Here is a 16311-nt window from a genome sequence, read left to right as displayed (position 1 = left end):
CTTGTGCTTCCAAAGACAATTTGTGGTTTAGTTCATTGGCCGAGTCTTTTTCCCTTCAACAACCCTCCGAGAAGATGGACGGGTGATGGAGGACTGGTTAATTCAGACCGGCACGGTTACACAAGAGCTGGAACGCTGCCAAGTTATGCAACCCACAGGATGGGTGAGGCCAGCAGCCAGGGGTTAACCTAGTCCCTTGAGGCCTGCTTCTGGACCACCACTCTGGGGGAAACCACCACAGCGACCCACAACCATGGATTAGTTGAGGCCTGTCGGGCAACAGTTAGGGTTTGGGAGGATAGCTTCTAGATCCATACCAGAGGGCAACTCTGACAAACAAAGCCCTGTTAACTTTCCTTTCCTTCAAATTCCTATCATTTCTTTCTCTCTCTCTCTCTCTCTCTCCATCGTTAACTGGCTCAGGTGACCCTACGAACTGTAGACAGATGGAATGTAATTCGTACCAGTGTGTCTGTAGTCATCACACTGCTGTCCCTAACATGCAGCTCAGCATGTGTTCCCTGTGTGTGTGTGTGTGTGTGTGTTTGTGGTTACGTGTGTGTGTGGATACGTGTGTGTGTGTTTTTCATTTAGACGCATATCCACAAAGATCAGACCTAAACCACAGGATATTTCTGACCTCTGGGTGAGTGTGCAGGGAGGGGGAAAGAAAATAAGATGGAAGGGGGGAAGGAGAGGTTGAAGGACGGACAGAGCGAGTGAGAGAGGAGGGTGCGTCTATGGAACAAAGTTGGAGGGCTTCCAAAACTCTGTTCTCTAACCAGGCATGAAATTCATGCTGCCGCCACAAAACCAGAACTTGGAAGGAGCCTTGTGCCCATAATTTTGTTTGAGTTTGCATGTGTGTGTGTGCGTGTGTGTGTAACATCACGGGGGCTGAGTAGTGGGGGCCAGACAGACGGGTGATGCAATCTGCGGAAGAGAAAGAGAGGACATGAGGGTGGCAGAGGAAGGATTTGGGAGGAAGGGAGGGAAGGGATGGGAGGAAGAGAAAGGAGAGAACGGAGGTGAGGGAGGGAGGGAGGGAGGGAGGGAGGGAGGGAGGGAGGGAGGGAGGGAGGGAGGGAGGGAGGGAGGGAGGGAGGGAGGGAGGGAGGGAGGGAAGAGCTGGAGGGAAGGGAGAGGAGGAAGAGCGAGAGGAAAGGGAGGGGAGGAAGGAGAGATTGGTTTTCGTGGGATTCCAAATCTTCAGGAATGTGCTGACGATCATGTCCCACTCCGTCAGGGAGAATGTTGCATGCTGGGAAGTCTGGGAAGGGGCCACCACCTGCTGTTGTGTTCTCAGAGACCAGACTGAGGTAGGCTGGAAACCCTCCTCAGCTGAATGCCGTCAGCCACAGATGTGGGTGGCTTGGACATCAGACACACTATTAATCATTCGACTTTAATGTTTCAAACACTTCTTGGTAAAGATTTATCTTTCAAAATACCAGAGCTGATAAGTATCCACCTACACTCAAGACTGAAGTGGAGGATGATCTATTTTTATTAGAACCACACAATGTCAGCACAAACCACACAATGTCCCTGTGTTCCCACACAGACAGGAAGGCTGACTGGTTAACGTGATTGGCATGCACGGACAAATAGTCTATTTGTGAGCATCACAAGTGTGGGTTATTGTCCTTGAGCCGGTGTTTGTGCCACCTGGAGTGTTAAGTGCTGTATACAGTTACACTGGAGAGGAAGCACAAGGACAACTGAAGGAGAGACGGCTGAGCGCTGTGAATAGAGATGGTGACTCAGAGGCCATTTTTGAAAGTAATTTTATCTATCAGTGCCACACCAATTCCCACCCATGGCAGTGAAAGGAAAACATGTACCCAAAGAGTGACCACAGAATAGGAAGGGAAGTTAGAGAGGCAGAGTTCTTCTTCACACTCTGTTCATGTCAAAGAAACGTGTGTTACAATCTGCTCCTTGGATGATGGCATGGAGGCTCCATCTGGATCAAACCTGCCTTGTTGCCTTTCTTGTCTAACTCAAAGTCATCAACAACAACAAAAAAAAGGTCCTCACTGCCTATTAACAGAGATGAGGAGAACAGACTCTCTTACACCCACGGTCAGTTCCACTGTTGAGCTGGTGTGATTTCTACTGTCTCCTTGTGATACTTGGTGGTTGGGAGGGATCCGGGCCTGCTCTGGACAGTGTGAGGGTGGTGTGGCATGCTGCCAGTGAATATGAAGAAGAAGAAGAAGTGAGAGAGAGCTGCAGAGATTACTTGTGACAGGTCTGTATGTGTGGGGTTTTTGTGTGTGTGTGTGTGTGTATGTGCGTGTGTGTGTGCCTTGCATACATAACACACCCACAAATGAGCTGCATTAACTCAATGTAGAGTAAATGACTCAGTGTTCTCCCTCCTTACATAATCATGGATGGAGATTTCCAGTCATTCACAAAAAAAAAAAACAGAACCCACAAATACAACAAAAACTATCCAGCAGAACAGCATTCAGCCATTCAGTGATATTATACGTGGCCATAACTTGCCTGCTAAGCACAAGATGGAAAAACAACTATTTGTACAGTAATGACCAAAGGTTATTCAGAGCCCAAAAACATGCTATTTCACAAACCATGATTCCCTTACAGAGTTCAGTTCTCAATGGAATGGACGCAGCAGACACCACAGAATGCTAACTTGGACTCAGATATGATTGGCCTGGCACTGGTCATGTGGTTGGATAGGAGAGCAGAGAGAATTCTGTGGCTGTTCTTTGCCGTGAGCTGCTCCAGTTCCGTGTTCGGGTGTGTTACCATGGCTGGTTCCCTACATCTGCTGGTATGCACTGGTCCGCTGAGGGACACAGTTTCAACCTCACCGCATCTTAGTCAAACTGTTTGCATGACTTCAGAGAAGAAAAAGCCCCTCTAAGCCACTGAATTCTGCAGTGTTGTTTCATAAATGTCCTCTAAAAAGCCAGAAGATGAGCATCTCTACTCGGTTCATGTTCCCTCAGTGTTGAGGGACTGTTGTTTGCGCATCAGGATGCGTCGGACATCATTTTTGCAGCATGGGGGAGTCTTAGCTCATGGCAGAGCTAACAAGGCCGAACGTTGGAAGGTCGTTTCCTATGTCGAGGGGCCTCACCTTCTATGAACCCCATGACATCCCATCCCCATGACTAACAACATGGCGATGCATCTCCATAAACATCGAGTCTATCAATAGACCTAGTTCATCATTTGGTCACAAGTTGACTCTTTCATCTGCGTTCTTCACACTACAGTCTTTGATAAGAGATGGAAGCCCCGGAGGACTGGAGATAGTATCTCCTGTCCCACCCAGCACCCTGTGACACCTGATGCAGAACTATAAAACCTCACGTGCAACACCCTTTTAACCCTATCCCTAACCACAGCTGCTGAGGAAATAGTCCAAGCATTGTCATAAAACATTTCTATGATCTGCTTTTACTTTATGTACATTTTTTTTTTTTTTTTTTTTGCTATTTCCTGATGCTTCAGCCTGCAGATACTGACAACCCGACTACCAACAACATTGAATCCATGAGAGAGAGAGAGAGAAAAAACAGAAAATACCTTGGTAATGCCATGGCAAATGAAAAACATTTTTAATAACAGAAAAAAGCACAAACGTAATCTCTCTTCAACAATCATTCCATCTTTGTTTACGGAATCTGAGCGCTTGAACTACATCCAACCATGATCATTAGTTACAGGCAACCCAACATTATGAAAGGTTTTCTGAATTGGGTCAAAGAGTAAAGGTTGAAGGGTGCTTTGACGTGCGTGCGCGCGCGTGGGTGCGTGCGTAGGGTAGCTTCAGCAGACATGCAGACATGGTGGCGGTGTTCCAGCCCTGAGCTGAAAACCACAGCCCCGAGGTCGACAGGAGACCGGTATGAATCACCGGAAGAGCATGAGAGTTTGCAGAACTCATTAGGGCAAATGTAAGGTATATGGATTTCCTCGGTCAATAAAAAAACCTTGGCAGCTGAACAGCACCCCAGTGAATCCTCAAGTAGCTTAACATTCACCCTTGGAATGACAGTGTAGGCTACGTTCAGAAAATGGTGTGGCTGATTATCACGTTGGGTTGAGTTCAAGAGGAATAAAACAGAGGCATCTGGGCTTGTTTATTTGTTAACTTGCTGTTTATTTAAATGTTACAGTTGTTTTGACACACATCATTCGTGTCTAAGATAAATACTGATCCATTTTAATCAGCCAACCACGAATCAAAAGCGCGTTTGAATATCCAAACACATGTCTTGAAAACATTGCTAGTTGAGGAATCGGGTGGAACAGTATGATAAAATGACACCACCGTGTGGACATTACAAGTAAATGCTAAACAGTTAGTGTGAGATCGGAGCACGGAAACATTTCGATTTTTTTTTCGGGTGTATGAGCACAGTTAAATATGCTCTATGCTGCGATACATAAAGATGTATAGAGACACACAGGTAGGCTAGATTCTGACAACTTTCGGAGCTTAACTAATTTCGACGACCCGGATATCCATTGGGACCATTACGTCAGTGTCCGTGGAGCACATTTTACAGGAAATACTTTCGATGGAAGCCGCTTGCAAGCTACATTTATAAAGGACTGCCATTACCGAGTTTACGGTAAGAAAGCTGGCGACGCACATCACCATCTGTGCTGATGCTTACAACATTGAAAGACCAGAATGAATTAGCTGATTGCAACTCATTTTCTTTTCAGACTTACAGCTAGCAGTCTTTGATTAGCCGCAATAGTTTAAGCGGATCTCGTCTTGCTCATCAGCTAGCGAGCGAGCTAAACCTTAGCATAGTTATTTTATGACAAATGTTTGGACAAGTTAATGGCTAGCTAGCTAGTTAATTGAGTTCAGGTGCATGGATTACAATAATAACGTGTCCAGGTATCTAACGTTAGCTAGCTGCTCAATTAGTTCCAGACTAACTAACTACCTTGCTAGAGCTAGCCCGCTGTTGAGTACTATAACGATAGATTAATGATGTGCTAGCCTGCTAGGTCCCAAAGCAGTGTAGATGGCTGTCATTCGAAAGCATCGCATGGAAATTATGTTAGTACTCACCAATATGAATAAAGACTTGTGTATCTTAGACTTTGAGTCGAAATGGAGGTGAATATAAATGTCAAATACATCTATTTCTCATATTGTAGGTTCTTCCGAACAGTACCGAAGAAACATGAGCTACCAGCTCTTGGCCGACAGCCATCATGAGGATATGCTGGATGCTATGCACCAACTGAGACAGAAAGGTCACCTGTGTGACGTCACAGTACAGGTGAATTTCCAAGGAGAGCTGGAAGAGTTTGAAGTCCATCAAGTGGTGCTAGCTGCTTCCAGTGGCTACTTTAGATGTATTCTACTTGCCCGAGATGCTCCCAAGAAATTGTTTCTCACCAATATACACACCACTGATTTCAGCACGTTTTTAGAGTATGTATACACTGGTAAAGCGCAGATTGCCAAAGAGAGAATCTGTGATGTTCATGAGATGTCAAAACTGTTGGACTGTAAGATGCTTACAGAGGCTTGCAACTTAGTTTTGAATAGAGAAACATCAAGTGAACCTATAACAGAAACATCACAAGAGACAAAGGGAGGTTTAGATGCTGTGAAGTTGACACCAAATACTAGAGTTGTGAAACTGCCAAGAAGGTCTTGGATGAAGAGATCCATGGATCCAAGGATGGCTGAGAATAAGGAGGTAAGCCCTAAAAAGGCAAATGTCAAGATCACGGCTGAGGTGAAACCTGAACTACTGGGGAGAAGGCTAAGCAACAGACTGGCAGGCCGCAAGGTCAATGTTGGCCTTCCTAAGAAACGGAGACTAAAGATCACCTCAGGTCCGGCGGAGAACTCCGACCAGGAAGCACCCGGCTCCTCCCAGGAGGACGAGGCTCCGACGGAAACTGTGATGGAGGGAGAGGAAGAGGAGGGTGACCAGGAGGAGGAGGAGGACTCTGAGAAAACAGCAGACGCTGATATCCAGGAAGAGGAGCCAGGGGATGACCCTGTGTTCATGGAGGAGGAGGGGGAGGGGGAGGGGGAGGAGGAGGAGGAGGGGGAGGGGGAGGAGGAGGAGGCAGAGGGCACGAGGAGGAGAGTGGCCAAGCGAGGTGACACTCAATACAAGTGTGACAAGTGCCAGCGGACATTTCTCTATGAGAAGAGTTACATGAAACACATCAGGTGGGTGCTAGGGTTTGACGACCTGGTCACAGCCAGCGATGTAGTTGTGATTGTTGTCCTAAAGTGTCACTTTTCCCTGTGTGTGTGTGTCTGTGTGGTTCCAGTGTGAGTCATGGTGTCCAGGCGGAGGTGGTCTACCGCTGTGACACCTGCCAGCAGACCTTTGCTAACCGCGGGAACTTGAAGATCCACGAGAGGCACGTGCACAACGACGAGCGGCTCTTCTCCTGCGACGTCTGCACCAAGACCTTCAAACGCAAGAAGGACGTCATCCGCCACCAGCGGCAGGTGATGTCCCGGTGAAATCAGTTTGAATGACTCGGGATTCCCACGTTCAAACAGCTTCTGCCACCGTGCCTTCTGTCTGCAAGTGGTCCTGTTGAATTACCACAGTTTTTACGATGTTGAATTACTTTTCTAAATGTTCTCTTAGGTCCACGAAGGCGGAGCAGGGGCCATGCGCCATGTCTGTCCTGTCTGTAGCAAGTCTCTGAGCTCCCGGACCGCCCTCACGCTGCACGAGAGAACTCACACTGGAGACAAGCCCTTCGAGTGTCCCGAATGTCAGGCCCGCTTCTCCCAGAGCTCTGCTCTCAAGACGCACCGCAGGTACCCGCACAGCCAGCCTCAAGCAGCTCTGAAAACAGTCTGCTCTGCGGGTTTCATAAGGAGGTTTTATGGATCGTTATTATTGATCAGATTTGTCTATGCATGTGTGTTTCAGGATCCACACTGGAGAGAAGCCGTTTGCCTGTGACCAGTGTGAAGCCAGGTTCAACCAGAAGCACATGCTGTGCTACCACAAGAGGTCACACACAGGTCAGTGTGCTTCCACAGCTCCTGGTACAGTTTCCCCATTCAGCAACAACAGTGTCTGACGAGAAGCCCAGTTGCATTTAGCTGAATAGATGTATTGCTCTTGTGTCTCCCAGGAGAAAAGCCCTTCATGTGTGAGAGCTGTGGGAAAAGCTTTGCGTCTAAAGAATACTTGAGGCATCACGCCAACATCCACACCGGCTCCAAGCCGTACAAGTGCGAACGCTGCGGGCGAGGCTTTGCACAGAGAAACTCGCTCCACCAGCATATGAAAACACACACAGGTGAGCACACGCACGCATGTCTTAACACACATATCGACATCTTTTTGATGATCTGTTGTCGTGTCGCTGTGTGTATCTGCGTGTCTGTGGGTCAGGTGAGCGTCCCTACAGCTGCACCTTCTGTGACAAGAGCTTCACCCAGCTGAACGCCCTGCAGAGGCACCAGCGGATCCACACAGGGGAGAAGCCCTACATGTGCGGCCTCTGTAACCGCACCTTCACCGATAAGTCTACCGTCCGCAGGCACACCATGGTGAGGCAGATATACCTGCACAGGAAAACACCCTGCCTGGGATTCATTGACTTACTATTTCACATTTAGTACATTAAAATGATCTAATTGTGTGTTTGTTCAAAGTGAGAGATGTTTCTTATCCTTTCGTTGACAGACTCATGACATGGACGCACCCTGGAAGAACTATCTGGTGGTACTCAAGGGAAATATGGAGGACAAGAAGCCCAAAGGCCTAACCAAGGTCAAGGTTCAAAAGACTGGAGATGCCAAGAAGCCGAGAGGAGCCGCATCTGTAGATGGGTGTAAGGTCCAGGAAGGGGCAGTGATGCTTCCAGCCGGGCCCGTCACCCTCCCTGCCGACTGGACCGGTCCAGGCACCATCGCCCTGGTCAGCCACCCCAGCCAGGGAGGCATTATGGTCATCCAGACAGAGGGCACCCAGATCGTGACCGACAGCACAGGGAACAGCATCCTCTCCCTGGACGGCTCCACCATCGGCATCCCCTACTCCATCCCCGTCTCCATCTCTCACTCCATTCCCTGCTCGTCCTCCGAGGCCATACTGGCTCACGTGTCCGAAACCCCCTCCATCCCCACTGCGTCCGTACTGGAAACCGTGGTCTCTCAGACCCTGCTGGCTCCTGTTACAGTGGTCGAGTCTGCCTCGGAGATGGGGATTACAGGCTCAGAGGACAAGGCGGTATCAGAGAGTGCTTCTGTCTCGGGGGAGGACTGTGTTACAGTGCAGGCAGCCGACCTGGAGACAGGAGTATCAGTTAGCCTCTGTTCCCCCTGACAGAGAACAGAGCACTACTGAGGACTATGGTGCTTTAGGAGCCATGGTCGTCTCTATTAACTAGACCGTACACCAACTGTGTTTAAGCAACTGGGGTTTGCATCGAGCTCATGCAGCCCTTTTAGGTGGAATATCTACCCGGGTGTGGTTTGTTTTTATGGCGTTATAAAGCGATCATGTTTCATGGGATTCAGTTCAACATTTTAACAGAATGCCTCTTCAGTCTTGTGAGTTGGGCAGTGTGTTGTCACATGTCCGCGGTCCAGTCTGATCCTGCGTAGCACGCCTCCAGATCAAACGTGTTATGATCATTCTTCAATCAGACTTGCAGCATTGCTTGTGTGGTGCACTTTTAAACTGACATTACATACAGTATAATATGGTACAAATCTTACAAGTGTTGATGTGGAACTCATCCATTATTGTTTTGTCTTCACACAATGATTAAAAACCAGGCTAGCCTTGGTTATGATATAAAGATCATGTATGGAAATGGTAGTGTTACCACGTGTTCAAAAACTTAAAATACCAGGTGGTAGGTGTGTTTTTATTACTGTACATTTACACAGACGGACAGAGTAAATAAAAATACCATTATTTAGCCAGAGATATTTAGGTTGATTCAGTAGAAACGTTTGTGCGGGCCGTTCACGCCAATCCAAGTAACACGACACTAAGCTACCACTAAGCTGCCCGCTGACATGCTCTGTAAGGGGCGTCTAGGAGGTGCTCTACAGGTAAACCCTCTAAGTCATAACATACCACACGACGGGCTACATGGAACAGGCAGGCTGTCTGTTTGAAGAGACTGCCCCCACGTGTACAGGGAAGGTAGAACTAGTCCATTTAAAAATACAAACATGGGCAGCTACCTCACACTGCTGGACATACAAAGTAAAAAATGTATTGGTGGTTCACCAAACCCCTTAAAAATCAGTTGACAGTAAATTACAAAAAAGAAGAGTCAGGGAAACCATAATTCCACCGTCAAAATGTATGATGATTTTTAACTGTCTAACTTGTACCAGTTATGTCCTCAGGAGTAGGCAGGACTCCTGTGCTTGCTGCAACAACAACCAGTCAGATGGTGGGATTGGTTTTCTTCTGTCACAAAATCCCTGATAATACATTTCCCGTTGGGTGTCACACACATACTATGATGGTCACTATCAACCAAACAACCTTTAGAAATCAAACAAAATACACTAATAATTATTAATATATCAAGTATTTGATAATAAAATATATACTCATATAGTTACCCATCTCTAGATTAAAAGCCAGTCACATCTGCTGAAACTGAAGACCAAATTGCAACTGTACAAATCATGCAGTGCTTGATCTCAATGCTAACATCTTGATAATGCTTCGGTAGAAGTGGTCTGGACCTCTCAGATCTCCTTGGTTGCAGGTTGATCAGAGGAGAGAGGGACCGGCTGTCCTCCACAGAGAGGTGTGTTATAACGGCTCCACACCCTGACTACCTTTGGTAGATGTTAAAACTGAGAAACAGTAGAAACCATAGAACTATAAATAAATGGTACATTTGTAATGAAACCAAGTATCCTGATCTAAAGATGCTCTTTAGGCATTGCTGAGTGTACATGTGTAGTCTATGGAGACTCCGTACTGAGTCATTACACTAAAACAATAGGAGATGATGGAGGAGGGAGAGGAGAGGCGAGGCATGCCAGGGTAGGTCCCCTCGCCAAGAGGCTTCTCCCTGGGGTGACTTCACTTCAGGTCGCCCTCATCGCCCTGGATGCTCTTCTTAATGCGCAGCAGCATGGTGGTGTGCCACTGGTCCAGGCGAGAGATGGAGTCAAACTCCTTCACCTGATGGGACAGGCAGAAAGAGAGAACAGACCCACAGGGACAGAGGTACATAGTGAGGTTTAAGAAGTTGTCAGGAAGTGGAATCATTTCATATTATTGAAATGATCAAAGCCCACTAGAATGGTTCAAAAACACAAGATGGAATTCATATGAAGTAAAGGATTGTCAGTACCAGCAGACCACAATGTCAAATTATTTGGTAGAAATATAATATTTTTTGAGAATTATAGGGAGAAAGAAAGGCTAAAAAAGGCTTACTGCTTCTGTGAAACCCTCACTGTTCTGTTCCTCATGAGCTTCCAGAAGTTTCTATCGAAGACAAAATCTAGGTTAGAAACAAGGGCTGGAATAACAAATGAGCAGAAACATGTTGTCTGTCAGTCATTCAGGTCATGTACCTTCAACAGCTTGCATTCTCTGGAGTCAGAGAAAGCTGGAAACATCTCCTCGTATTTCTCCACAGCCAGCTGCCGGAAGAATTTAGTTTAGAATTCAGAATTTAGCAGCGAGACCATGACAACAAACACTAGGAGATGACGTTGGGTTGTAAGAGACAGGAAAACAAACCTTTGCGTTCAGCTCATCCACGATGAAGTGGCACAGGGAGGCTTTGAAGAAGTATTCTTTGGCGCTGTATTTCAAGAGGGGGTTATCCATGGTGCTGGATCCAACCTGGCAACCACACAAACACACACTGGATTTTAGAAGAGCGCCCTCAGCATGGGTACATCCAAGTCAACTCCCTTATATCAGAACCCACCTGCTCGTAAATCTCAATGGCCTTCTGGTACTGTTCCATCTGGGCGCTGTAGGCAGCAACCTTCAGTAGACACTTGTTAGCAGAGCTGTGAAACAGACATGGGGAGATGTGAAGCACACAGACAACCTTCTCCAGGGTCTACATAACCTGAGCTGTACCCAGGGCCGGAAGGATACCCACCTGTTAGACTCCTCTCCCTTATAGTAATCTGCTGCCTGCTCGTAGTGGGCAATCGCCTAAAGAAAACCCAGACAAGGGATGTCAAGACTGGGAACTACCTGTTTTTAAAGAGCATTACTTTGAGGAGGAGAAAAAAGAAAAAAAAAACTCACTTTTTCAATGTCCACCATCTCCGACTCGAAGATCTCTGCGATGGTGATGTGGTGTTTGGCTGCAATGGTGAACCTTCCCTGGAGAACAATACAGAAGGAATCGTTACTGACTGGATGCAGAGGAGCCTGCCGTCGATATTGCTGCTGCTAGCGTCCTTCCTCAGCTACAGCACAGGGAGCAGGACACCGCTACAGCCAGAAGCCTCACAACCACTAGGAGAGGAACTAGCAAATCCTATAGTGTCACATCTATTTCACATCTCCATGCGACAAAACAAGGAAGCATAACACCAAGTACCTGTACTCAGAAATGCTTAAGAGTCTGGTGTTGTAACATCGCAGGCACAAGCACCTTATAGTACATGCCTGGCAGATGGGGAACGTGGCTCACAAAGAGCAGATGGTGTGTGTTTCTGTGCATCTTACCATGTCTGTGTATATATCGATGGCTGCATTTAAACACTTGATTGCCTCTAATGGCAGCATTAAAAGGAAAAGGAGGAACAGTCAGACTGGGAGGACAATGTTAGTGATAGCATAAACACATACGAGGGGGGGGGGGGGGCTGGGAAGTTACATCTAGCTATCATCTCTTAAAAATGTAATTAAACATCACCCTCAGGGTACATTTCATAAACATTCATTTGGGAGAGTAATACAGTAGCTATACGTTATTATGTAGTGAAAGACTTACCAACATATGCAGTAGTTAATACACAGAAAGGTCAAGGTTACAATCTATTGAATTGTCTTGTTCTCGAGTGCTGGATCAAACTACGCATATGGGGATGAACACTGCCATATCCTTCTATAAATCACTGCTGAAGGCTTGTATTAAAGATATTAAATTAAATCCATGCAGTGAGTAGACAATATGGCAGGCAAACCCAGATAATAACCCCACTACTGCTCTAGAGAGAGAATCACAAGTGCAGAGAAAAACTCCACTCCAGCCGATTCAAGCGAGTTATGAATTCAAGAGAAATATGTCAATTCCCCAGAACTCATCTCCTCCATCTCAGGAGGAGGTTGAGATTGACAGTAGACGGCAGAATCAGGTTATGCACTTGGTAAACTTGCATCACGGCTCAAAGCATCTTGTGTCCTGATTTCTGCATCTCCCATCAGAGAGCTATCGCTCTCATCTCAGAATTTTGGAGAGCAAGGGTAACAAGAACTCTCTAGGAAATCCTTTGAACTGGATGTCATTATGACCTGTCCCAGCAGACTAAACTGGTCCCCTTGTTGAGAGTTTGCTCCAGTTCTACAGCCTCAGATCCCTGTGCTGGGAATGCGGATGCACCGACCCATCAGTCTAACTGGGCTGTATTGGACGGGTGTCACGCCCCTGCCGTTAGGCGTCTCAGTCTGTCTACCCTCCAGCTCTCAGGAGCGCTGGTCCTTAAGTGGCTGTTTCGCTTCGTTAACCGCCTGTCCTCCGGTTGCTGTGGAGACGGCTCGTGTATATATAGTTCAGACGGGAGAAGAAAGAGCCTTGAGCTGTCGCCAGGCTGGGGAGAGAGCGTAGCTGCGGTCTGGCTCACCGTTAGGGTCGGCCTTCTTGAAGGCGTTCCCTGCGTCGATGAAGCTGCAGGCAGAGTCGTGTTTGTTCTGGAGCTGCATGTGGAGGCGGGCTGCCTTGCAGAACGCATTACCGGCAGCTGGAGAGAAGGACACACGCACACACACAAGCACGTAAGGTGGGTCAGATGGCTGCGCGGTTAAGGAATCAGGCTATTAATCAAAAGGTTGCCGGTTCGATTCCCAGCGGTGAAAAATGACGTTGTGTCCTTGGGCAAGGCACTTCACCCTACTTGCCTTGGGGGGAATGTCCCTGTACTTACTGCAAGTCGCTCTGGATAAGAGCGTCTGCTAAATGACTAAATGTAATTCAACATAGGATCGCCGCCTGTTTTGTCCAGGACTAGTGATGGTGTTTGTCATTGAGAGAGAAAACAGAAGCCCACCACTCCAGTTCTTGGCCATCTTGAACATGTTGGCTGCCCTGGCATACATCTCACAGGCCTCCTCCACTCTATGGGGGCCGCTGGAAGGACAGGAGGAAAACATGAACATTAAACAAAACACTGACGAATTGAGGTGGATTTAAATAAACAACAGACAGTTCTTAGAAACTGTGCCACCATAAAAATGCAAACACAGAAAAAAAAAAAAAAACGTCTTGCATAATACAGCACATCCAGTTCACTCATTCATTTGAAGACAGCTGTGGCTGTCAGAGCCATAGAGATGTAACAGACACACAACATTCTGACCACTCAGAATCAGAGTTGTTGGGAGGGAACCAAGCCATCGGATTTGTGATTCTGCTCCAGCTTACAGCCATAGCTGCCTTGACGTCTGTATTGATTTCTGTCTTTGTGATCTACTACTGTAGGTGACCCCCGGGAACTCCCTGGAGCACTAATGAGGCCCTGGCCAGCCAATCCCATTTGAGCTAGAGGGGATGACATCATTGTTCAGTGTCCCCTCCTCCACCCCCAGTACTGTGTAGGTGTCCCAATGACAGTGCACCACTGAGTCATAACTCATTTGTATTGCACAGCACACACACAGTGACAGAAACAAATGCAAATCAGAAACACAATAACATTATCTTAAAAAAAAAAAAAAGGACAGATAAACCACTAAAAAGGATACCAAGCGGTGCTCAATGTCCCCAACTTCTGACAGAGTCCTGCCAAATGACACAAATTTAGGGCACTTGCACTGATGCTGAGTGATTGTTGAATCTTGAAATACTTCCACAGACCATAGCTGTGAGTTGGTTGGACAACTTGATACATCTTTTGTATTTCCATTGAGGGGATTGCCTCGATTGTAATCTTGATTGATTATCAAGCAACGGCATAGTAGTGGTAGTACTTCAAAACAACATTTCCACATTCTGCAGTGCCATTGACAGCACACCTGCCCTAAACCTAAACGAACGATTTCTTTAACAGGTGGGGGAGCAAAGGTGTGATCTATAATCCTTCACAGTAAAACCACTGGGACTCGATTTGAAGGATCTTAAAGGCAAATGGATCTTAATGTACATGATAACACCGAGTGTTGCTGAAAATTGTTATTTTGCCGTTGATTGTGAAGACGAAAAGTCAACCCAGTCAAAACCTCAAATTATCTAAAGAGGATCTTAACGCTATACAATATACAGGCACACAACTGCTGAACGAACCTGACCGGCAGTTAACAAGCAAATACGCATAATGGACTAAGTCCATGAGTACTGGCTGAGGTGTTCATTGCATTTAGCTAGGTCTCGCCTAGCAAGCTAAAGTCGATGTTAGCCAGAATTCTAGAGCTGTAAGAATAAGATTGTCTTGGGCTAGCAAGTTGAATAACTATTATGTCTTCCATTAAAATTAGGTATACATCATTTGTATATCAATTAAACTTTGAGAGATTATTTTGAACTGTTATGTCGCATCTTGAAACTAAAGGTGATACTCAGTTAATCAGCTAAAACGTTTGTGCGGCTAGCGTTGAGAAGAGGTCTACGCTACTTTGCTGGCACTTGTTTTTTGGTGCAGTGTTTTCTTACCCGCCAAACATTCCTCCCAAGAAAGACCCGGAAGACTTCACTTTTTTATCAGCGTCAGCCATAAGCTGAATGGCTTCCTTCTCTTTTCCAGAGTTATCCATTTTCTTAGGGCAAAGGTGCAAAACACCGGCTAACAGTTAAATGAAAGTACTCGCACAGGATTCTAGCTAGTAGCTAATGAAGGATTACAGCCGACTGGTTTATTTGGCGTGGGCGTGGACCTACAGTGGTTTACAGCATTCTGGGATTTGGAGTGCTTCTGTCAATCTCCAACTCCATTCGGAAAAGATAACTGAGCCATTAAATGATTTTGACTGCTTCAAACGAAGATATATCTATGGCTTCAAAGGCCTCCATAGCTTTTACATCCTGTTTTGCATGTCAAATATCCCTGAGACTCAGATAACAAATTTACAAAATAAATGGTCAGGCCATTTTTATTTTTTACATGGGCAACAGCATGGATTTGATAAAAGAAAACAAATCTGATTATGATTCTGATAGCATTAAAATGTAGGCGCTTTCATGAATGGACGAGACATACAATATAAAGCAACGACCTCTAGCGGGTGTTTACCGTCAGGCTTGTGTTCGGTACTGTACATGTATAATGCAGCAGGTGGTGCTCATGTTATGACAAATGTGTGGCCTGTAGTCACATGCCTGGTTGTTCAACATTGTGTCGCAGACAAAAATAGATCAGGTTGAACTGGTTGAACCGTAATTTCCTCAACAGAATGTTGTGGCGCGTCCAGACTTTATTGACATGGGTGGCCCTAGTACGTCCCTGACTTAAACAGGGGTGGGCCACTATGGACTTAATCCATTATGCTTATTTGCTTGTTAACTGCCGGGTCAGGTTCCTTCAGCAGTTGTGTGTCTGTATATTGTATAGCGTTAAGCTCCTCTTAAGAAAATTTGAGGTTTTGACTGGGTTGCAGTCCCTTGGTGATACTTTTCCTCTTCACAATCAACGGCAAAATAACACTTTTCCCCGGGCGGCATGAAGTAGGCCTACCACATCTGAATAGCATAAACGTATTATTTGTCTCCACCCCCAGAGCTTTCCTAGTCAAAGTTAGCAGGGGGTGCATTTCCTGGCACGGCTCAACACAGCCCTGCACTGAGAACGCAATTATTGATGTTCTGTATGTGTAATCAGAGACACGGAAGGTGGACTGTTCGATCCCTGGTGCCGGCGAATGTCGGCCCAAGAGTGATTTTTTATGGGGTGGATTTCTTTCATTGCACAAGAGGGTCACATATTTTGATAGCTGTCGTCAGGTTGAAAAAAATCTCATGTCGAAAGATAAAAACAAGAATAATAAAAAAAAAATGGGCAGGGTGGTATTGGAACAATTTTACACACAAACATTTTGGCTATATTGGTACAAGCATATATACATCTATGGGTACAAGTAAGAGCCCTGTAATGAATGTTTCAAATGAAAATAATTGGGTAGAAATGACATAGGCCTACTTGTATTA

The 16311-nt window shown here is 46.2% G+C and overlaps 2 protein-coding genes across 2 annotated transcripts; one reads left to right on the top strand and one right to left on the bottom strand.

Moving 5' to 3' along the window:
* Positions 1-4637: 4637 nt before the first annotated feature.
* On the top strand, positions 4638-8808 carry gzf1 (GDNF-inducible zinc finger protein 1). The gene is made up of 8 exons (XM_084700289.1): positions 4638-5062; positions 5164-6199; positions 6304-6487; positions 6633-6808; positions 6924-7018; positions 7132-7299; positions 7395-7552; positions 7689-8808. Exons 2-8 carry the CDS (start codon positions 5190-5192, stop codon positions 8328-8330), a joined length of 2433 nt encoding a protein of 810 aa, XP_084556415.1. The 5' UTR covers positions 4638-5062; positions 5164-5189; the 3' UTR covers positions 8331-8808.
* Positions 8809-8858: 50 nt separating this feature from the next.
* On the bottom strand, positions 8859-15026 carry napbb (N-ethylmaleimide-sensitive factor attachment protein, beta b). Its single transcript, XM_084699939.1, has 11 exons — positions 14824-15026; positions 13226-13305; positions 12803-12919; positions 11685-11731; positions 11259-11336; positions 11107-11162; positions 10927-11011; positions 10734-10838; positions 10565-10633; positions 10425-10475; positions 8859-10166 (listed from the first exon to the last, which is right to left on the bottom strand). Exons 1-11 carry the CDS (start codon positions 14922-14924, stop codon positions 10065-10067), a joined length of 891 nt encoding a protein of 296 aa, XP_084556065.1. The 5' UTR covers positions 14925-15026; the 3' UTR covers positions 8859-10064.
* Positions 15027-16311: the final 1285 nt, after the last annotated feature.

This window comes from Hypomesus nipponensis, chromosome 6 (genome assembly GCF_054491055.1).
Source record: "Hypomesus nipponensis isolate SF chromosome 6, ASM5449105v1, whole genome shotgun sequence".
Taxonomy (NCBI): domain Eukaryota; kingdom Metazoa; phylum Chordata; class Actinopteri; order Osmeriformes; family Osmeridae; genus Hypomesus; species Hypomesus nipponensis.
The sequence above is the reverse complement of the archived record's forward strand: the minus strand, read 5'-3'. Positions and strand labels throughout refer to the sequence as shown.